Source organism: Debaryomyces fabryi (genome assembly GCF_001447935.2).
Source record: "Debaryomyces fabryi strain CBS 789 chromosome Unknown contig00023, whole genome shotgun sequence".
NCBI classification, from domain to species: domain Eukaryota; kingdom Fungi; phylum Ascomycota; class Pichiomycetes; order Serinales; family Debaryomycetaceae; genus Debaryomyces; species Debaryomyces fabryi.
The window spans coordinates 48,871-70,284 of record NW_015385449.1 but is presented as its reverse complement, the minus strand read 5'-3'; the positions used below and the strand labels follow the sequence as shown (position 1 = coordinate 70,284).

The 21,414-nt window shown below is 36.3% G+C and overlaps 12 protein-coding genes across 12 annotated transcripts; 6 read left to right on the top strand and 6 right to left on the bottom strand.

The window, feature by feature from the left end:
* Positions 1-336: 336 nt before the first annotated feature.
* SNZ1 (pyridoxine biosynthesis protein) lies at positions 337-1,221 on the top strand (the record flags this gene model as incomplete). Its single annotated transcript, XM_015610457.1, has 1 exon — positions 337-1,221. One exon carries the CDS (start codon positions 337-339, stop codon positions 1,219-1,221), a length of 885 nt encoding a protein of 294 aa, XP_015468742.1.
* A 120-nt stretch (positions 1,222-1,341) lies between these two features.
* On the bottom strand, positions 1,342-1,929 carry PEX22 (Pex22p; the record flags this gene model as incomplete). Its single annotated transcript, XM_015610456.1, has 1 exon — positions 1,342-1,929. One exon carries the CDS (start codon positions 1,927-1,929, stop codon positions 1,342-1,344), a length of 588 nt encoding a protein of 195 aa, XP_015468741.1.
* A 388-nt stretch (positions 1,930-2,317) lies between these two features.
* On the bottom strand, positions 2,318-6,667 carry LTE1 (mitotic regulator; the record flags this gene model as incomplete). The annotated part of the gene is made up of 1 exon (XM_015610455.1): positions 2,318-6,667. The coding sequence occupies one exon, from the start codon at positions 6,665-6,667 to the stop codon at positions 2,318-2,320; it is 4,350 nt and encodes a 1,449-aa protein (XP_015468740.1).
* Positions 6,668-7,125: 458 nt separating this feature from the next.
* On the bottom strand, positions 7,126-7,395 carry AC631_01624 (uncharacterized protein; the record flags this gene model as incomplete). Its single annotated transcript, XM_015610454.1, has 1 exon — positions 7,126-7,395. One exon carries the CDS (start codon positions 7,393-7,395, stop codon positions 7,126-7,128), a length of 270 nt encoding a protein of 89 aa, XP_015468739.1.
* Positions 7,396-8,033: 638 nt separating this feature from the next.
* Positions 8,034-9,527, bottom strand: SPR1 (Spr1p; the record flags this gene model as incomplete). The annotated part of the gene is made up of 1 exon (XM_015610453.1): positions 8,034-9,527. One exon carries the CDS (start codon positions 9,525-9,527, stop codon positions 8,034-8,036), a length of 1,494 nt encoding a protein of 497 aa, XP_015468738.1.
* Positions 9,528-9,862: 335 nt separating this feature from the next.
* Positions 9,863-13,948, top strand: FHL1 (Fhl1p; the record flags this gene model as incomplete). The annotated part of the gene is made up of 1 exon (XM_015610452.1): positions 9,863-13,948. One exon carries the CDS (start codon positions 9,863-9,865, stop codon positions 13,946-13,948), a length of 4,086 nt encoding a protein of 1,361 aa, XP_015468737.1.
* Positions 13,949-14,345: 397 nt separating this feature from the next.
* Positions 14,346-15,194, top strand: PRE2 (proteasome core particle subunit beta 5; the record flags this gene model as incomplete). The annotated part of the gene is made up of 1 exon (XM_015610451.1): positions 14,346-15,194. One exon carries the CDS (start codon positions 14,346-14,348, stop codon positions 15,192-15,194), a length of 849 nt encoding a protein of 282 aa, XP_015468736.1.
* A 736-nt stretch (positions 15,195-15,930) lies between these two features.
* RPL11 (60S ribosomal protein uL5) lies at positions 15,931-16,431 on the top strand (the record flags this gene model as incomplete). The annotated part of the gene is made up of 1 exon (XM_015610450.1): positions 15,931-16,431. One exon carries the CDS (start codon positions 15,931-15,933, stop codon positions 16,429-16,431), a length of 501 nt encoding a protein of 166 aa, XP_015468735.1.
* A 510-nt stretch (positions 16,432-16,941) lies between these two features.
* AC631_01619 (uncharacterized protein) lies at positions 16,942-17,454 on the top strand (the record flags this gene model as incomplete). Its single annotated transcript, XM_015610449.1, has 1 exon — positions 16,942-17,454. One exon carries the CDS (start codon positions 16,942-16,944, stop codon positions 17,452-17,454), a length of 513 nt encoding a protein of 170 aa, XP_015468734.1.
* Positions 17,455-17,746: 292 nt separating this feature from the next.
* On the bottom strand, positions 17,747-18,106 carry AC631_01618 (U2 snRNP complex subunit; the record flags this gene model as incomplete). Its single annotated transcript, XM_015610448.1, has 1 exon — positions 17,747-18,106. One exon carries the CDS (start codon positions 18,104-18,106, stop codon positions 17,747-17,749), a length of 360 nt encoding a protein of 119 aa, XP_015468733.1.
* A 685-nt stretch (positions 18,107-18,791) lies between these two features.
* Positions 18,792-19,982, top strand: AC631_01617 (ubiquitin-protein ligase; the record flags this gene model as incomplete). The annotated part of the gene is made up of 1 exon (XM_015610447.1): positions 18,792-19,982. One exon carries the CDS (start codon positions 18,792-18,794, stop codon positions 19,980-19,982), a length of 1,191 nt encoding a protein of 396 aa, XP_015468732.1.
* A 71-nt stretch (positions 19,983-20,053) lies between these two features.
* Positions 20,054-21,139, bottom strand: AC631_01616 (uncharacterized protein; the record flags this gene model as incomplete). The annotated part of the gene is made up of 1 exon (XM_015610446.1): positions 20,054-21,139. One exon carries the CDS (start codon positions 21,137-21,139, stop codon positions 20,054-20,056), a length of 1,086 nt encoding a protein of 361 aa, XP_015468731.1.
* Between the last annotated feature and the right edge of the window lie 275 nt (positions 21,140-21,414).

The following is a 21,414-nucleotide window of genomic DNA, read 5'->3' as shown; positions in this document are numbered from 1 at the left end:
AACTCTTAGAAGGCTTGACTTGGAGTCAAAAAACGTTGGAGATTGACTCTGATATCCTCGGTGAATTCTCGCAATCTGCTCGAATTACAAAGAACCGTTATTGTATATGCAGTAAAATTACAGCCATTTTCATTTACGCTGCCCTCGTTAACGTAACCGTAATTATACCGTGGACTTCCCGAAAATCTGTTTGCTTGATCCCTGTGATTCATTCATACAATACTCGATTGAGTCACAACAAGAAGGCCATAAATAATAGTCTATATTTCGTCAAATTTATTTGCAAAATTTTGTTTCTACAATTCAATTAATAATTATAGAATTACAAAAAACAAAATGGCACAAGATTTCAAAGTTAAAGCTGGATTAGCACAAATGTTAAAGGGTGGTGTTATCATGGATGTTGTTACCCCAGAACAAGCCAAAATTGCTGAAAAAGCCGGTGCATGTGCAGTTATGGCCTTGGAAAGAATTCCAGCAGACATGAGAGCATCGGGACAAGTGTGTCGTATGTCAGATCCAAAAATGATCAAGGAAATCATGGCCGCAGTCTCAATTCCTGTTATGGCAAAATGCAGAATTGGGCATTTTGTTGAAGCACAAGTTTTGGAAGCTTTGGAAATTGATTATATTGATGAGTCCGAAGTGTTGACTCCAGCAGACAAATTGTACCATATTCAAAAGAATAAATTCAATGTTCCGTTTGTGTGTGGTGCAAGAAACTTGGGCGAAGCCTTGAGGAGAGTCAGTGAAGGTGCAGCCATGTTGAGAACTAAAGGAGAAGCTGGTACAGGAGATATCTCAGAAGCTGTGAGCCACATTAACTTGATCAAACAGCAAATCGACCATGCTTTATCATTGAAGTCTGATTCAGAGGTCGAAGCCTACGCGAAGGAGTTAAGAGTTCCTCTTGAAACTTTGAAAGAATTGATCGCTAACAAAGGAAAATTCCCAGTTGTCAATTTCGCTGCTGGTGGTGTCGCTACTCCATCTGATGCTGCTTTATGTATGCAATTGGGATGTGACGGTGTATTTGTCGGATCTGGTATCTTCAAGTCGAAGAACCCAGAACTTTTAGCCAAGGCCATCGTGAATGCTGTCACCCACTATAACGATCCAAAGAAAATCATGGAATATTCCACTGACTTAGGCGAATTGATGTTTGGAGTCAGCGTTGACTCCTTAAAGGCCAACGAAAAGGTATCCACAAGAGGATGGTAGATAGTCCGTTTGTAAGATAGGCCGCAAACTCTGTAGATATATTTACATAGGCCAGGTTTACAGCTAATGATTATTTATTTATTCAATAACAATATCACATTAATAAATAAGAGTTCTATTCTATTTGATGAAGATCGACGACAATTTCTTGTAAATATCTTCCTTATTCTGATCGATGTTAATGACCTCCTTTACAAACCTGTGTAAGTCCCTTGGTAAACTGTCCGCTATTCCTAAATCGTCCGAACATACAAGTAAAGTGTCCGGCTTTAAGTTCTTCAATATGTTGAAATACCCATCGATATTACTACAATGGAGCAATTTGTAATTGTTCAACAATGTCTTAGGTAAGTTGTACTTCTCTACCTCGTCTGCATTGCCGATATTGCAAACCAAATCATCCATCGACAAATTTGGCGGTAATATGAATGTAACATTCTCTGAATTGAGCAAAATCTCGTTCAAGGGCAATTGCGAGCTAAGCACCGAGTGCGATAACGTCAACGCAATCGACTTCTTGGTGTATTTTTTAGCAATTCTCAACTTCTCCTCGGCCCCTTCTTTTTCGTTTCTCTTATCTTCGACAGTCTCCTCTCCAATGTAGCTGGAATACATTTTGTATGAGATAGTCACTATGGATGCTGCTATCAATGCAGCAACCCATACTTTCGGGTTTCGTTGTGTCTTTCGAATTTGTGCTTGTGGCATATTCCTTATACAAATGATTTATACTTTCTCTAATGCCGTTAGACCACTCAATGACCTTTTAATATGACTCTAATATTGCTTTAAAACGTGTTATCAATCGCTGAAGGAGATACTTATATATATATTTAAGGTATCGCAGTGGGGTTATTTACAAAATGTTGAATCACTCATTTCCGGGACTCAAGTCACACTACATTCTTACTCCCGGAAAATGGACATTCGGAAGTAACCCTCGTATTCCATCTGGGACAATTCCCAACATAATCTAATCCTATAAACAGTGTCACACGCAACGAAGTTTCCAGCAAGTAAATTAATTAGTAGTCTATTGCAAAGTAATATATAGATATAGTAGAATTATACACATTAATTATACACGTTCATATTATCATGGATCGACAATATTCAGTAAACAAAAGTTCATCTCTTCTTCGTCCAAGGACTTAATGTAGAGACATTTGGATAACAAGTCTTTTTGTATTGGTAGATCATAATGGGAGGACCATTCGATACATTGAGATAATGACTTCACAATTTGAACCGAAGTACGGAAACGAGAGAAGTTGATCATTTTTGCTGCAATATTTTGTGTATTCAATGTAGAGTCCCCACCGGTGGTATCATTATTTTTCGCAGCATGGGGAATTTTAGTCTTGATAAACGCAGGTCTCTCAGCATTGAAGATAAGGTCGGACAAGTACAAACCAACAAACGGAATGCAACCATTAGATGGTTTTATATGGTTTATGCACAACCGAATGTTTAAGAAGTTTTTCAATGGAGAAGAAAGTTCTTCCAAATTCTTCAAGATTAAAATGTCACCTGGAGGCAAGTTCTTCCAGGTCTCTTTCAACTTCAGGACCTTTTCAGAAGTTAATCCGAGAATTATTTGCATCAATGTTGAAAAGTTTTGCAACACGTAACAGTTATGGGCTATGTGTATCAACCGCGAGATGATGCTAATTCTTTCAAGTTGTGTTTTTGACATCACAATTTCGGATATAATCCAATTGACCATCAAGTTGAATCTCGCGATAACCAAATTGACACCTTTATTCTTGTGAAAGTAGTTATCGTTCACAATTATCTCAAGCCAACTATTCACGGGGATAAGTTCCTTGTTCCATTTAAGTTCAATAAGCTCCTTCCAGTCGATTTCCTGTAGAATATCTCTTTCAATCACAGTGAAGTGGTCCGCTAAGGATTTAGAATCGTAACTTAATAAAAACGAAATGTGTGAGTCCGTCTCCATTACTTTCTCGATTGATAAAATATCCGTTGAAATATAGTATCCATTCAAAATAGTTTTAGGTGATGGAAATTGTCGTGGACTGGATCCGTTGCTGACGAAGAAAATGCTTTCATTTTTCTTTAAAGAACCTCTTGCTTTTTTCTTTTGTGGCGACTTAACAACCATCATATTCTTTACAGGCGTTAAGGGCCTTTCCTGGGTCATGTCAACAATGTCGCTCGGATAGTCGTCTATATCTTGAGTGTTGGCATTATTGATTTCATTTAAAATGTCTTGAGTATTATCAGGAATGATATTACTTTCGTTTGCATTTTCCACGTAAGATACCTCCTTTGATAATAGATCATTCTTCGTTTCATCTTTAGGATCGCTTGAATTCGATTTCTTTCCTTCTAATTTATATAATGCATGATCAAGTGGACTGTTTTGTTGAAAGGATTCGTCTGGTATATCCGCTAGTTCTTTTAAAACGAAATTGCTGATTCCTGGTATCACTACCGAATTACTAGACGAATTATGACTATTTTGAGTTTGCTCGTTATATGCCATAACGGAATTTGTCTTCGATCTAGCTGCAATAGAAAAAAATGAACTATCTGATATATCCAGTTGTCTTAATTCTTTCTTGATGCTTGGGATACGTCTATCAGTCGATATATTCGATGCGTTGTGTTCGCCAAATGGTAATTCAGTCAAAGCACATAATGTACTGAGTCTGACACTTTTCCTTAATGACGACGATCTTGATAGATACGAACCCATTGACATTGACTCTATGCTTATTCTAGAATCCAAAGCTGGTCTTTGGTCGTTGATACCAGCAACAGTTCGAAGATCAGTATATGCTGTCTTTTTCTTTAATTCACCGTTGTCTAGCTCGTTATTTTTATAGGTAGCTGACCCTTTAGAAATCGAAAAAGCAGAATCGTAACTAATATAGGACTTCGCTGAATTTCGGCTATCTTTACGAAATATTGATCCGGATGAATTTTTTGACAACGTAGACATGCGTTTGCGGTTACTATTATTCTTCGTCAAGTTAGCTTCATTGAAGCTAATTCTTCTTACTGAATTATTCTTCATCAGATGGGGGCTCAACGCAATTCCAAGATCTGCAACCTCAGCGTTATATTGTGTTATGTTACTAGGTGTTGAAATTGAAGATTCAAATGACTTACTAGATTGATTGTTAATAACGTAATGAGGGTCGGGAGGTAATTGGGAGCCAATATTAAATGATTGGTCCTGATTTATTGGAGATTTAGGTTCATCATCAAAATCATCCACCGACCCTGTCGTCTTATTTTCTGAATATTCTAAATCAAGATCACCCTCATCATTCCAATTAATACTTGCTGGTCTTTGGAAAGATGATTGGTTAGATGCGTCAAACGACCTTCCAAATATTTGATCAACTGGAGTATGACTTCTTTGTTTATAATGCTCTTTATCTTGTCGTTGTTCTTCATAATTTATCTCATCAGTATTGATCAAATTGTCTATTTTTTTGAGATTGAGTTCTGATAAATCATTAATGTCGATTGCCGATGAATCTTCGTTGTCGTCAATATTTTCAATCTTTCCTCTCACGGGACTACTATGAGATGTACTTGTGACTCTAGGCTTTTTTGCTGGAGATGCCATTATATCAATTGATTCATCATCATAATGATCTGCTTTGTTGTCTTCTCGATTTTCATCTACAGTAACATCGACAAATTCATCAATTGTATTTCTCTTATTATTTTCTTCGATCCCATCAATATCCCTTTCAATTATAGTTGATGGAGAATCATTACCAACATAGTATCGTATCAAGTATTCCAATTCGTCAACAGCTCTAGCACATAGGACATCAACTCTATCCCCAATTTCTTCTTCGTCGTTTTCAGACATTACATTCATTGCATCCTTTATTAAATTATTCATATCCTTACTACCCTGACTGTTATTCGTTGCATGTGATGCGTGGTTAATATTCGATGAATTATGATTAAACGATTTTTTCCATCCATCAACAAACTTTTTTAATGACTTCTTTCTTCCAAAATCACTCAATGCATCATCTGTGGTCTTTCCATCCTTAATGTAATGATTAGGTTTGTGGGAAGGATCATTCACATTAGTCTGTTTGATAACATAGTCCATTTTCTTTACTGGAGTAGGGGGTAAAATTGCGGTTACCTTCGACGAAGGAAGTTTTACATTACCATTTGTCGAAAATCCTATATTTACCATTTTAATAGGGGAAAGCTTATTATCGAAATTGATATTTTCTTTATTCTTAATTGGAGTTGATACGCCAGCTTGTGTTTCTTCAAGAGTTTGTTGTTTGTTTTGAGAGGTTTTCTTTAAACCTAACGATGAATCTTGAAGGTTCATATGATTATGTTTTGTGTTTGATGTTAAGGGCTTCCTTTCAACGGTTACATCTTTCAACTTCTTGTCTTTGAGTTCTTGTAACTTCGTATTTACTGAAAGCCTGGATGATTGATGGTGGAGCAATAAGTTGTTCACAGAAAGCTGTGGATTTTCATCATTACCATTTGTACCAAATATAAGACATTTATGCTGAATCTTCGGATCATATAATGATAACATGGCCGATCTTCTATATGACGCATTCGTATGAATAGACATTTCGGTATTACTTTTGGATAATTTTTTGGCATTTGAAATTTCGAATATCATAGGTAATCTATATTGCAAGATATCATCTGATACAATATCAAGGTCAATTTCAACATTCCAAAACTCGTTCAACAAAGATATCCAATGAATTTTTAAATCCTTCAAAACCTTTTGTTCGAAAAACATATCATCTGTAACTAGATTCGATTCATTTGTTATTTGATTCATATTGTAAGTGAATATATCACATAAGTGGTTATTAGAGTCAAAATCATCAACAAAGTAATTCAACATCCAATGTCTCAATACAACAAAAGTTCTTAATAGTACCAATTTACCAATGTTTATGCTTGCTTCATTATTTGAATTGATATACTGTAACGACCATATTAATCTTATTAATAACATATTCATCACTTTTTCGCTATCAACAAATATTCTGTATGTAAGAAAGAAATCACAAATCAAGTTGTAATCAATAACTTCTGGTGACGTCAATTGGACTATCAATGCTTTGAGTGTAGCATGGTTTATTAGTTCGGGATTACTTTCGTCAAATTTCACTATGTCTTCCGCCTCTGGATTAAGACTGGGGAACACATTCTCGTCATCGAATATAGATTCATCATGTTCATTGTACATAAATTCTGGATGTATCGTTCCCGGTTCCACTCCTTGAATATTAATATCATTGCTTCTCTCCGTATTGGCTTCATAGAATATGTTTTCTTCACTATTCCTATCGCCAGTGTTTCGTTGATCACTGTTTTCCATCAAGCCACTTCCATCGTTAGATACTTCGAGAATACTATTTTCTACTGTCATTTCAACCCTGAACTGTTGTTCAAGATCCATCACAACAAATTACAATATTGTATTCCGCTTGAAACCACTCGATGGAATATGGGTTCCTTCAAAGTTGCAGTAGAACTAGAGTGTCTCTTATATATCTATTTCAGATATATATGTGTTTAATGTAGCCAAAAAGGACTTAAGATGTATTCAACAATTCAATGATATGAAAATTGTTTCCGTTTAGTGTTTACACTAAGAAAATATCCGTAAATATGGTTGTTGCTGGGACCGGTTTGTTTTCTTTGCAGAATGTTTATGTTTTTATTTTTACACGATTGTTTATTTTTGACGCGAAATGTTTCTGTCGAAAGCTTACATAAGATGAGTTCACGATATAAATCATACCATTACTATACGGTAAAGTAATTAATAGTAAAGGGACTTAGAGTCTAGAGTCTAGAGTCTAATAGAGATGGCTGTAGTAATGCATATATAATAAATGAAATTGAAACTGGGACTTATTGGTTTTGTAAATTTTGAGCAATAGCATCTTTCAAAGCGCTGAAAGGAGATGTTCGAAATTGAGGGTTTTTCAAGACATTAGTGAAATTCTTGCTCTCTTGGGTCATGATTTTGGAATGGCCAGTTTTTTTGGCTGCATTGGGCAAGTTTGCAGAAGTCTTGGAGGATTTGATGAATTTTGTCAGGTTGGAGTCCTTCGATTTGTGAGAAGCAGATGGCTCAAATATGTTTGTAGTTTCGGGCAAATTTTGTAGTAATTCGTCCATCTTTGGCTTAAGCTCATTTCTGGCGTTTCTCTTACGGCGTCTCAATGCAGACTTGGATATATTGCTGGATGTATTTAAGGTAGACGAATCGAATTTTTGCGAGAAATTTTGGGATTTATTTAATTGCTTATCTTTCTTCGTAACTTTCAGTAATTTCAAAAATGGGTTTTCATGGTAATCTGAATCCTGTTCATTGGTATCTCCCTTTAACTCTGCTATTTTGCCTGACAAAGTCGACTTCGTATTCGATTTTGCAAGTTTGTTCCGCAAGGTAGTTCTCTTCTTCACAGCCTAATTCAAAACGTTAGTATATCTTCCTTTTATTCCGCTACACCCATCACGTATATTTATACATACCATATTGCAAGCTAATATATATTAGTGACTTAAACCTTTATCTGAGTAACAATAGATCAATGATAAAAAATTCCGATGGGATGGTAGGTCAACCTGCAACACATCGAACCTGCAAATTGCACATTCTTGCATTCAAATTGAATCCATGTAACTATAGGTAAAATAGAATTCAATAGATGAAAGTTAATATCGTTATATAGGGTAGAACCCAATTGGATTCCTTTTTTTTTTTTATTACTTCAAAAACATTCTTTTAAATTTTGTCAATTAGTATATACTTTTTATGGAGTTGCAACAAAAATCAATAAAATCAAAGAAACTAATACTACAGATATGAAATCGGTTGCTTGAAACCTATGAAAATTAAGTATTGTTTTATCAATATTTCTGCAACTGTCGCTTGTTTTTTCAAGCGTGGTTTCGTTCTTTTCGGTCTTGTTCAGTCTTTGCGTAGCCTTCAAATTTTGACATTTCCTTCTATTTAAAAAGGATTCGGGCAACATGTCTAAGCTAGCCAATCTTTTGAAATCCCATTCAATAGCATCTTCGGTTTTGAAGCACCAAAAAATCCACCCGTCTCCTTTCTCTTCGTAGGTTTCAAATTGGGCTCTGATAAACTCTTTAGTACTGTTTTTAAACTCTTCTGACCACGAGTCGAAATCAGAATGGTTTTTGCAACTTCCGATCGGCTTTGTTTTCGAAAATGTTCCATCATACCTTGCTCCAAACCCTACGCCATTTATATACTTAGTGCAATCGGTAATAGCTCCCGAAAACTCACCAACGACCCTGTGATGAGGCTGGAGAGCCATAGCTTCACCTTGATCTTCAACATTCTTAATATGTTGATCTATGTCCAATGCGATTTGATGTTCCGAGAATATTTCGTAGAGGTGATGGTCAATTGTGATATTGGAGTATGTACTAGAATCATTCATAAATCCATCCCATGAACCAATTGGCAAGAATCCGTCGTGGTAAAATAAATTGGCTTTTACACCATTCTCTCGAGCACATTGATAGGCGTATTCATAAAACTCGCGCAAATCATCCTTGTCAAGTATAAATGCAAATGGTTCGTTTACTACTTCAATACTTGTGATAATATCCTCATATTCCTCGCCTCCATATTTATTGAAAAAATATTCAACAACTTTGTAGGTTAAGTCCATATTTTCTTTTTCATCCAACCATGTAGGCTCGGTCCGTTTCCCCGAATTATCAAACCCATTCTGAGACCCTGGCATACCGTGAAGATCAATTTGCACTTGCAAATTATACTTGTCCGCCCATTCTATAGCCTGATCCAAATAGTATTCTTGTCCCTGAATGTAGGGATCATCTTCAAGCAAACCAAATGCCCAATAGCCCACGGGGATTCTCACCATATTTATTCCATGATCCACTATATCCTGGAAGTCTTCCTCCGTATAGAAGGTTGACCAGTGTTCTTCTAAAACCTTTTCTGCTTCCCTTTGCCCCAATAGTTTTGTAAAAGTATATTCATCTACCGGCATTTCACCTGTTTTTTCGTATGCTTCTTCAAAGAGACTTGGAACAATCCAAGGCTCTAATACCAACCAACCCCCAAGACTGACACCGAAAATCTTTTCACAGTAATCAACTTGGTGTTTTTCCCCATTTTTTGCTTTTATTTTCTGCTCTTTACGGACGTATGAATAATCCGAGTTGATGTTATATGGTCCCTGAAATTGCGCAAATAGAGTTGTTAAACCATTCAAAAGTATGATAATAGTTTGAATTTTTTTAAACATTATTGCCTGTTTCTAATTGAAACACTATAACTAAAATAATATAAAAAAGACCATCTTTAGATATACCTGGAACCACAAATCAAATAGTTGCAAATAAGAATCAATTTGCAATTTGGTATATGAGAAATATATGCAGGAACATTAACTAAGATGAAAAGTAATTTTAAAAAACATAACATTATAGTGATAAACTAACTACAAAACTAGATAACATCGCTAAGGTGGGCAAGATAGAAACCTCATTTACAAGTCATATAGACTACATATAAGTTAAAATATCACTAAATAGACAATAACGGTGGGTCAAAAATAGTGATATAATTGTTCTGTTCATGATGAGTAGTTTGTCTCTAGGCGATGACTCCCTTTCAGGCAGTAAGAAGGAACAAGATTCGGCCAAAGATAAAAATTTAAAACCTAGTTCAGGAAAACAAGTGAATGATAGTATAGGTGGTGTTGACATTGAGAGGGCAACGAATGTTCAAAGTTTAGAGTTGGATGATGAGATAAATAGCATATTAAATAATAGCGAGGAAAACTCCAAGGTACAAACGAAAGAAAGAACCGATACTAAAAATGAAGATGATATAGCTACGCAGATGAATTTACCGGACTTGCAGGACTTGGATATTGGGCCGTTAGATAAAATACAGAATCCAATGAATAAGATAGTGCTTGATTTCGATGATACCAGTAAGACTGTCAGCAATTCTCAATCTCCTAATCCAATTGACGAAGAGACATATGATAGATACAAGAATTCATCGTCGCAAGCCGATATAAGGAGAAACCTGTCGCTTGTGCCAATAACAAGCGAGGCAGCCTTGGGATCGTCAAATCATGAGGATGAAAAAGATAGCTCTAAGATTTCAGCGTACGCGAGATTAGACTTTGAAAACTTTACTTTTTTTGTGCAAACATTGCAGGTAATATTAGGAAGAAAATCTAATGATGAGTTATTGCAGAGTTCTCATCATGCGGTAGATGTCCATTTGAGTTCTACAAAGGCAATATCTAGAAGACATGCGAAAATATTCTATAACTTTGGTACTCAAAGATTTGAATTATCAATATTAGGAAGAAATGGTGCGTTTGTTGACGATGCATTTACTGAAAAGGGAATAACAGTTCCATTGGCTGATGGAACCAAAATACAGATAGGGGATATAACCTTTGCTTTCGTGCTACCTTCGATAGATTCTAATACCAATGACAACTCAGCGGGTGCTGATAAACAATTCAATCCTAGTGATGCAATAAACTTAAGGTCAAACCTCTATAAGGTTTCAGAGTCTCCTTCGAAGAATGATCAAAAGCCAAATAAATCACTTGAATCCGATAAACCAAGAAAAGAATCTAAACCTAGCATACTGGCATCTCCGTCAAACTCAAATTCGGATATTCCTAGTCGTACCTCCCGAAGTGGATCACAGTCAAAGTCTGATGGGCCAAGGCGATTGTCAAGCACCAGGAAGAAGTCAGTTACCAACGATGAAATTGATGATATATTAAATGAATTGGGAACAAATTCTATCAGTGCTATAGACGAAGAAGAATCTGATTTACTTGATTCAGAAATTCAATCGATCTTAAATGATCCTGAAAACCATGGGCAAGACGGAGAGATGGATCTAGACGAAGAGAACTTATTAAAGTTAACTCAATTCAATGAAGCTTCAAACGAAGAAGACGAAATAGATAAGTTAGTCCAACAACATAATCTTGAGCAGGGTGTAACATGGGATGAAGATGAATTGGATAGAGATGAGGAAAATGAAAATGAAAATGAAATGCACGATATAGATTTAGACTTATCGGTCTTAGATCAAGAAATCGCAACACTAGCCCCTCTTATAGACGCACACCACCAGGATTTAATGAAAGAAAAGGAAGAAAAGAGAAAACAACTAGAACAAGAAAAACGGAAAAAGGAACTGCAACAACTCAGGAAAATGGCAGGAAAAAAATTGCCTCTTAATAAACCAAAGACCAAGCCAAATACAGGATCTATACCCCAGCCTCCAACTCGATCGACACCACTTATGGGGAAGCCCGCAGTTCCAAGAATGGGACGCCCAGCTTCTATTCAACCTCCTGCATCAAGATTATATGGAAGACAAACACCAACAAATGGGTTATCTAAAGCTCAGTTAGTCGATAACAGATTAACAACTATGTCATCTCCATTAGCTGGTCTTCCAACACACTTAGTTGCCCAAGGATCAGCCAATTCAGGCTTGCCATTGAAAATTGCACAGGGAACTCATCATTCTATGGCACATTTGGTGAATAGCCAGATGTCTAAGCCGTTGATGCCTCCTAAACCGCCAGCTCCAAAACTAGATGTCCAACTTCAAACAATAACTTCAACGACATCTACACCTGTGAGAATCCCTATACGAGCAATTACTATAAACTCGAAAATTGAACTTCCTCCCGTATGTGTTCCGAAGAACTTAAGTGAACAAAAAGACACACCAAAGGTTCCTAAACGAAGAAAAGATATCAGTCAAATCAAAAAGGCTGCTAAAAGTATTTATACCATTGACGAGATTCCTGAACATTATAGAATTAAACCAACATTATCGTATCCTTTAATGGTTACAAATGTCTTGAAGTCCAAAGGTGGGGAATTGGGCCTAACACTTTCTGAAATCAATGAGTCAATTAAGGATATTTATCCATACTACAAATATTGCCCTGATGGCTGGCAAACATCTGTGAGCCATAATGTTACTTTAAATAAAATATTTAAAAGGATATCCAAGAAAGATTATGATGCAGGCTGGACTTGGGGAATAGATGATGCCTACATTGCCGAAAGAGAAAAAGTGAAACAGAAACAACAAGAAATGGCTGCTGCTAAAGCTAAGGCAGCAGCTATAAAGGCAGAAGAGTTGAAACAGAAACAGAGGTTAGAAGCACAGCAAGGGGCTACGCACAATATTGTTGGAAGGAACTTTGCATCTCCTTATGGATTATCTCCTTTGAATACTGGTCTCCGTATGCCACAATCGCAATTTATTTCTCAACTTCAACAAAAGCAAATGAGCAGTGCTAGTACTAATGGTCAAAAACCCAAGACAATTGCGGAACTTGCCAGTGAAATCAGAAGAGATGGCTTGATTGGGTCAAAAGCACCACTTTATTTTAAACCACAATCAACTTTACAAGTAAATAGTAGTGGTGAATTAGTGAAGCGTAATGACATTCCAGCAACTGTTTCTTCTCCGGCCACTTCGACTGTCTCACCGCAACCACCGACAAGTACCAATACCATAAAAGCTCAATTAGCGGCTAATAGGTCACAATCTCCACCTTTGCTGTCACCAGTATCGCAAGGCACTCAACCACTGCACGAAGAAAAGCCTAAAATGAATCAAGACACCAAAAAATCGTTAGCTTACTTGCAAAAAGAGTTATTTACATTATATAAAGCAAGGAAGCTATCATATAATACTGCAACTACAACCGAAGTTATTACGAAAGCTCTTGCCACTACCATTGCACAGGTAAATATCATAGGTGTTAAAGCAGGATGTGGCGATAATGCTTTAAGCTTTTTGGTTGAAAAGGCCCCGCAACAAGTGAGCAAGATTTTGGATATTGCGTTAACCAAATCTATTAAAGAAAAGCAAGGAACACTATCTTCTAGACCTGCAAGCAGAGGGGGCACACCTGGCCCAACATCACAATCACTAGCATCCAGTCCTGAAAAGCAAACCCCTAGTCTGGTAAATACTCCGCAACTGGCGGGATCGCCTAAAGCTTCGTCGCTGTCGACATTACCGATTGATAAGTCGAAGGAACAACACACACTATCATCACATAGACCAGAGCTGGCAACTCATTCGAATAGCAAAGAAACCAATCCCAACGTGTCTAAGGAATTTTCCAATGATAGTAAACCCAACTATCTGAGCGACATAAAGTCGGAGTCCCCTAGTGCGTCTCCATCGCTAGCTAGACCACCCGTGTATAAATCTGGGTTGTCGAAGCCTCCAACTTTTTTTGGAAAGTCAGAATCATCGTCTCCATCTCAATCCACATTTACCAGTGCATCATATTCTTCGGGAGCAGGATTACCAAAACCGCAAAGCTTTTCCAAGCCAAGTGCTTTATCCAATCCTCCACAGTTTTTATCTAATAAGCCCGCAAGGCCTTCCTTCCATGGAAACAAGGATGAAACAGCTGTCCCAAGACCGCCATCATTCACTTCTGGCTCGTTTCCTCCTACAAAGAGCCAAAATAATTCTACTGCAACAGCAAACTCACCTAATTTAAGAGAAAAAACTACTGGTGAATCTGCTGAACAGACGACAGTTTCCAATGCATCGGGCACAAAAAGATCTGCAAGCGATGAAGACAAAGTTGAAGAAAAACTCGAAGACAATTCAAGAAAGATAATTAAAATAGAATGAATTTGTATTAATAGTGATTTTCAACTTTCATCTCTTATGAACTTGGTCGAGCCAAGTATTTATAGACGCTCCATATTTTATAATGGGTTAATGTATTATTTTAGTTTAGTATGGTATTTATGTAGTTGACCATAGTTAAGGATTGCACGTGCATCGATTTGATCACAAAACCACTTTGGCTATCTTTGAGATATCTAAAAATCAATAGAGACGGTGGCAAGCTAGTATTTAAACATATAGATTGTACAATTCACCTTATTTATCGATTTTTTGATACTACAAGTTAAACCGACAATATAAGTTCCATAAATTTGTCAATTGTTTTGGAAAACCAACTAAATTTAGATAATAATCAGTCGATAAGTGGATCATATAATACATTAAGACTATAATTAAGATGAATGTTATTGCACAGAAATTCACACATTCCAATACCAATAGTGTTCTTAAGGAAATAAATGCAGCTAAGTCAGACTTTGCAGAAAACTCCCAGTTGGATTTGGCGCCATCTATCCAATTACCACCTATTTCACAACCAACCGACTTTTTAAGAGCACATACCGATGATGCTAGTAATCCAGACTGTAAAATTAAGATTGCCCATGGTACCACAACTTTGGCCTTTAGATTCCAAGGGGGAATTGTTGTTGCTGTTGACTCGAGAGCCACCCAGGGTAACTGGATTGCATCGCAGACCGTCAATAAGGTTATCAGAATTAACCCTGATTTATTAGGTACCATGGCTGGTGGTGCTGCGGACTGTCAATACTGGGAGACCTGGTTAGGTACCCAATGTAGATTACACGAATTAAGAGAAAAAGAACGTATTTCTGTTGCTGCGGCCTCTAAGATTTTAAGTAACTTAGTCTACGAATACAAGGGAATGGGCTTATCTATGGGTACAATGATTTGTGGCTACACCAAGAAAGAGGGTCCAACCATCTATTACGTCGACTCCGACGGATCTAGATTGAAGGGTGAAAGATTCTGTGTGGGTTCAGGTCAAACATTCGCATACGGTGTGTTAGACTCCGAGTATAGATGGGACTTATCGGTCGAAGAGGCCTTGTATTTAGGTAAGAGAAGTATCTTGGCTGCTACTCACAGGGATGCATACTCCGGTGGTTCTGTCAACTTGTATCATGTTACCGAAGCTGGTTGGGTCTACCACGGAAACCACAATGTGGGTGACATCTTCTGGGACATCAAGGAAAAGGAAAAATCCTTCAACAATGTTGACGGTTAGACTCCATTTATAAAATTCTATAAACTAATGCATATTGCTTAACTGAACATCCTGTAGTGAACCGTACCAATGGCATCTTACATGCCACTAGAGCCACCACAACCACTACTGTTGCAACTGCAACCCATATACTATGATTATATAATGCTCACTATCGAAGGGCTGCGCCCTAACTTTTCATCACATACAAAAGTTCCCGTTTTTAAATTTTTGGGTCGTGTGAATTGTTCAAATCCTGGCGATAATTTTCACTCTGTTCGCGCTAACTATTCAATATAGTATATAGAATTGAAAATTTTTAGGACTAAAATATTGACTAGTTTGAAGCTCCCTTAAACAGAAACGAATAATAGCCAAATATGGTATGTTTAAATGATACATGAGAGATGAAGTTGGAATGAATGATAGTCCTGGAAAAGTCCGATTTAATTTGATATTGAAACCTAAAAATGGATTAGTTTAATAGTATAGAAAGAGAGATGGAGGCCGTCAGTATATCCAATAATTTGTGGAAATTACGGTAATATCGCATTCAAAGTAGAAATGAAATCATTGGATGAAATATTTCAGAGATGTTCATAAGATATGTACAGAAAGTCCATGATCAGTTGGAAAACAAGTGTAGAGGGAAATCTTGAAAAGTGGATGAAAAATGGAACATCCAGGACACATTTACCAAATGTAACAGTAACGAGACAAATACTAACCATTATAGTCTGCTAAAGCTCAAAATCCTATGCGTGAATTGCATATCGAAAAATTAGTTTTAAACATTTGTGTTGGTGAATCTGGTGACAGATTGACCAGAGCCTCAAAGGTTTTAGAACAATTATCCGGTCAAACCCCAGTCCAATCCAAGGCTAGATACACCGTCAGAACCTTCGGTATCAGAAGAAACGAAAAGATTTCTGTCCACGTTACCATCAGAGGTCCAAAGGCTGAAGAAATCTTAGAAAGAGGTTTAAAGGTCAAGGAATACCAATTAAGAAACAAGAACTTCTCCGCCACTGGTAACTTCGGTTTCGGTATTGACGAACACATTGATTTAGGTATCAAGTACGATCCAGGTATCGGTATTTACGGTATGGATTTCTACGTTGTTATGGGTAGAGCTGGTGCCAGAGTTACCAGAAGAAAGAGATGTAGAGGTACCATTGGTAACAACCACAAGACTAACAAAGAAGATTCCATCCAATGGTTCAAGCAAAGATACGATGCCGATGTCTTAAACAAATAAGTTATCAAATAACGATAATTAATTATTAAATCTCATATAATATTTAGTTAACTTTTTGTGTATTGTATTGAATTCGACTTGTATTAAATATCTTAAATGCCTCTGTAGACCGCTGTTACATAGTAGGATAATGTCTTGTTCATAGAGTATTCCCCATCCATTTCAAAAAATTTTAGTCTAAATCACGTGAGTAAGAGTTCTATTGGTTGGTGATAACAGGAGATACTAGTAGTAGCCATCTTAGGTGTTTTTTTTCACCAGATCAGATCTATAGTCGAACTATTGTACTACGATAACCTATAGAATGGTAATTATTAACAACGAACCAATAGACCATTTACCATGTATGTATTTTAAGATTTTGTATTTATGGACGAAACTAACTGACAAATAGACATTGATGATATAGTTACACCAGATGAAAGAACGCATGTCGAACAATTGGTAATAAATGAGTTGGAAACACAAACCAATCAAAGTAATAATACATTGCATCCACTAGTCGAACAGATGTTGCCACTTAGAGAGAATAGTGAGAGCAATTTGTCTAGACCTCTTTTAATGCAAGAAATCGAAAGATATGAACAAGAACAGGATGATGAGGATATCGATGAGACTAATGCTAAAATATTACAAGATGGAATAGATATGACTAAATATTCAGAGTTTACTTCAACAAATGCGTCTGGAGGGGAGGATATACGTTACGATAATTTATACGCAACCCTTTCTTATTCACTACTTCAAAACCGAGACTTGTCCTTGTTGTCACAGAACGAGCAACAACTAGAGCAGTTACAAGAGCATCATATAAGCAACCTCGCAACGATAGAGGAGGAATATAAACAAGATCTTAGTAACAAGAGACAACGAATCGAAGAAATAAATGTATTACGGAAGAGGAGACAAGTAGTTGACTTCAAACCGGTGAATGATTATTTAAATGACAGATGGAAAGATGGCATTAAATCAGTAGTTGAACTTGGTGTTGAAGCCAAGAGAATGGATATGGATATGCATTGATCCGCTACAATTTTATGATTTGTTTTATGAATATTTGTATATTAATTTCAACCTCCATGACGTATTGATCTTAGTATTATTATTGTATTATTATCGTATTATTATCGTATTATTATCGTGTTATTATCGTATTAATATCTGGAATTGCATCATTTTTATCTAGTTGATTAATATTTCAAATGTTTATGAGTATGTGAATGATGACTTTAGTTCTTTATGCATATCGCATGTTTTTTTAACAACTGTATATTCTAATAATATTTGCGTTCGCTTCTTTTATAAGCCTAGTCACTTATTGTAATAATCCTCCGGTTGTATTTGCCTTCTTCTTATTCTGTATCATATCGGCTTTTGAGCTACCAACATTAACAATCCGAGGACAACCTTCTCTGTCTTTTTCCAATCGTACACATTCTAAACAGTAATATGCAGCAGATCCTAATTCTTTATTAACGCCTAGGTTATTTCCACAGAGAATGCACTTATTAGCTAAATGACCAAATGAACATTCATCGCAAATACGAACTTTAGTAGTCGGTTTAACAAAAGAATCGCAAATTGGGCATTTACCATCACACAGTTGACAAAGCATACCTATATGAGTTCCTGGTTGTTTCATACATTGTATCAAATCATACTGATGACGAGACATTACTTCTTACCATATGAATTTAAATGAAATGTATTTCATAATCTTCAATATGAATTTAAAATTCGCACTTAATTGCAAATAATTTTTAATACTAAAAGGATCAAACCAGAAGCAACCAAAAACATAATACTACTACTAAGTTTCATATAATAGCATTCTGACAACGGGAAACATGAGCCTCGTCATAAAGGATGAGGAGTGTACAATTTGTTTGGAACTGATTACACTTGTTAGTACTATAGGAACTATAAAAAATTGCCACCACTATTATCATGAAGATTGCATTCTACAGTGGTCGTCCCATTCAAATTCTTGTCCTACGTGCCGAAAATTGTTTTATAAGATAGATGTTTCCAGATATGATAAACGTGATAAAATACAGAAACTGATATCAATAAGAGATAAATTATTGCCTAATGATGCTATAGATCAAATCCCACAAGAATATATAATACCAACGAATTATCCGGCTACTGAAAGAGAAAATAATCATGACTCATTAGATCAAATAACAGAAAATTATTCTAGTAATAACAAACTATGTTCTATTTGCTCGAGTTCCGATTACAGGAGTTCGTTATCAAGAAATCTTATCTATTGCAATAATTGCCCATCGGCATTTCATTTAAATTGCTTGGGTGTAAATACATATGAAGAGACCGACGATCTCACTTGGTGCTGTCCAATGTGCGATAATCTACAAGAAATAGCAGCTATTTCTACCTATCAATCAGGTGTAGCTTCAAATAGAAGCAGATCATCGAGAGGTGCAGGTAACACACGACCAAGGGCAAATAGAATAAGAACACCAAGAACAGTAACATCGCTGTTGAATTCTCATATTACGGATGTCGTGTTTAGGAATTCTTCTGTGCCTATTAATATTGTACCCAGAGTAAGTAATAACCTTAGTGTTCCTCTGGAACATACTCCAAGAGAGAATCCAAAGCGAAGACCAGGATTGATTATACATAATGAAAATGGCGAATTAGATGATGATTTTCTATATGACGCCACTAATTATGAAGATGAAACTAATCGTCAAGCTGAGAATAATAGAGTGTATTCTCCGCCCATAATAAATGGCGGTGTTATATTGCGAAAGGAATTGAAGGAGAAACAAAAGCTATCTAAAGAAGAGGCACAATCATGGGACGTATTTGATGAAGCACGCAGGTGTCAAAGTAGTACGGAAGGCTCAAACGTAGTAGCATCGATAGGTGAGAATCTGGCGGAACCAAAAGCACGAAGGAGAAGGAAAAAGCTCTCAGAGTTGCCTCAACCGGATTCTGAGTTAGTAGAAGGGACATCAGCAAAGTTGGAAAACTTTCCCCAGAAGCAACAAGAAAAAACAAGAATCTCGAGTCTAATCAGCCAACTTCGATCGTCATCTCAGACAAGATGCAGACATGACAGTAAAATTCCAACAAATCAGGAAGTTTCGACCAACCGTGATACCACAGAAGTGTTACTTAATCCAACTGAGACTGCTTCTGTGGATAGCGTGGCCCTGTCTGATAGTGAAACTAAATCGCAAAGAAAGAAAGCTTGTCTTGATAAGCCAACTAATGTGGAGTTGTCACTTGAACATAAGGTAGAAATTCAAAAGCATATTCGAAATAATTTGAGACCACTTTACCGACCAGGCGAATCTAATTCCAGCCATTCTCCCACAATTAGGTCTGAGGAAATATATATTCAAATTAACAAGAGTGCATCGAGAAAGATTTATGCACATATTTTATCGTTGGTAGCCGGTGAAACAGGACAATTGAAATCTTCAATACTTGTAGACTATTTTAACGACGATGAAGCAAAATTAAAATCCATAGTTGACAAATTTGTTCAGGATGAATTGAGATACTATAAATGGTAATCTACTCATAAAAATATCCATAATGTATATAATATATATAATAATGACTGACGCTTATTCTAATTATCATTCTACCTACGACGAGGTCCCTTAGGCTTGGTGAACTTCAACCCATTTCTTGTAGTAGATGCAGGGTTTTTCTCTTCATTCTGTGAGATTTCAAGTTCATTTACTTCTAGTTCATCTAAATCGCCAATCTCGAAAATTTTGTCTATCAGCAACTCATCAGATTCGGTGATATCCCTCAAGTGATTAATTAAGCCCTGCTTATTAGACGCATAAACCATTCTTTCCTTAACTTTAGAACCAGAAGGACATGAATATACGAATGCAAATTTATTTGTGGAGTAATTGTAAAGGGCAAAAAGAGGATGAGCACCCCGCTTCTCCGTTACAGACTCTAAATCATTTACTAAAGATGCTGATTTCACACCCGTGGTCGAGGAAATCAATTCCATTCCTTCGTTGTCTAAATTAATACCAAATATTATTAATTTTCCATTATCAGTGTTTTGAGACAAGACCTTAAATTCAGATTCCAACTCTGAATCAACTGTAAACATCAATACACCTCCGCTTGTCGACGAAGGATCATGCATAGATGCCAATTTCTTCTTGTAAGCAGTATCGTTGCTTCTTCTAGCTCCTGATTCAGCTAAAGTTAATCCCTGTAACGAATTCACTTCTTGTAATGTCTTTTCTTCATGAGTCAAAGGACCATCCTCTTGCACCTCCGATGAATGTTTGAAATTCTCAAAACTTAACTCATCTAGTTCCGTCCAAGCAAATATATGTGATTTGCTAAAATTATTTGAGCCCAATTGAGTTAATAGCGTATTTTTAGTGGATGCATAAAGCATTTTTTCACGAATTGGTGCAACATCAGGGATAAAACTGATGAAAGCATAATCGGAGTTAGAATTCAGAGTTGATGAAAGCGCAAGTATAATATAAACTGGATGCGGATATATTCCCGAGATATATTTGTTCAATTCTAGCAATGCTTTTGATACATCTGTCTCCTTAGATTGAAATTCATCATCAACGATTAGTTGCGTATTATCAGATGAGACTTTAATTACAAAAGAACCACTTTTGAAATTCTTAAATGTGTCTAAGAGTCCTTCTGATGATACTATACCTGATTGAGTAGACATCGTACGTATTTGCAAACTACTTCCAAATAATTTATAATCAATTTATCTAACTAGACAGTAATTGAAGACGCCAGATTTAAATCTGTGGTGTTATCAAAATGACACAAAACCTCTCTTCATAGATCAATACAGAACTTGATTTGATTCAAACCTAACCATTTTAACGAGTACAATTGCTAATTGTTGTAATCATAAGTCAGGGTTCACAAATTCATCCAATATTAGATATCTGTTGCCGTGAAATTATTATACCTAGTTGAAATTTGACTTCAATA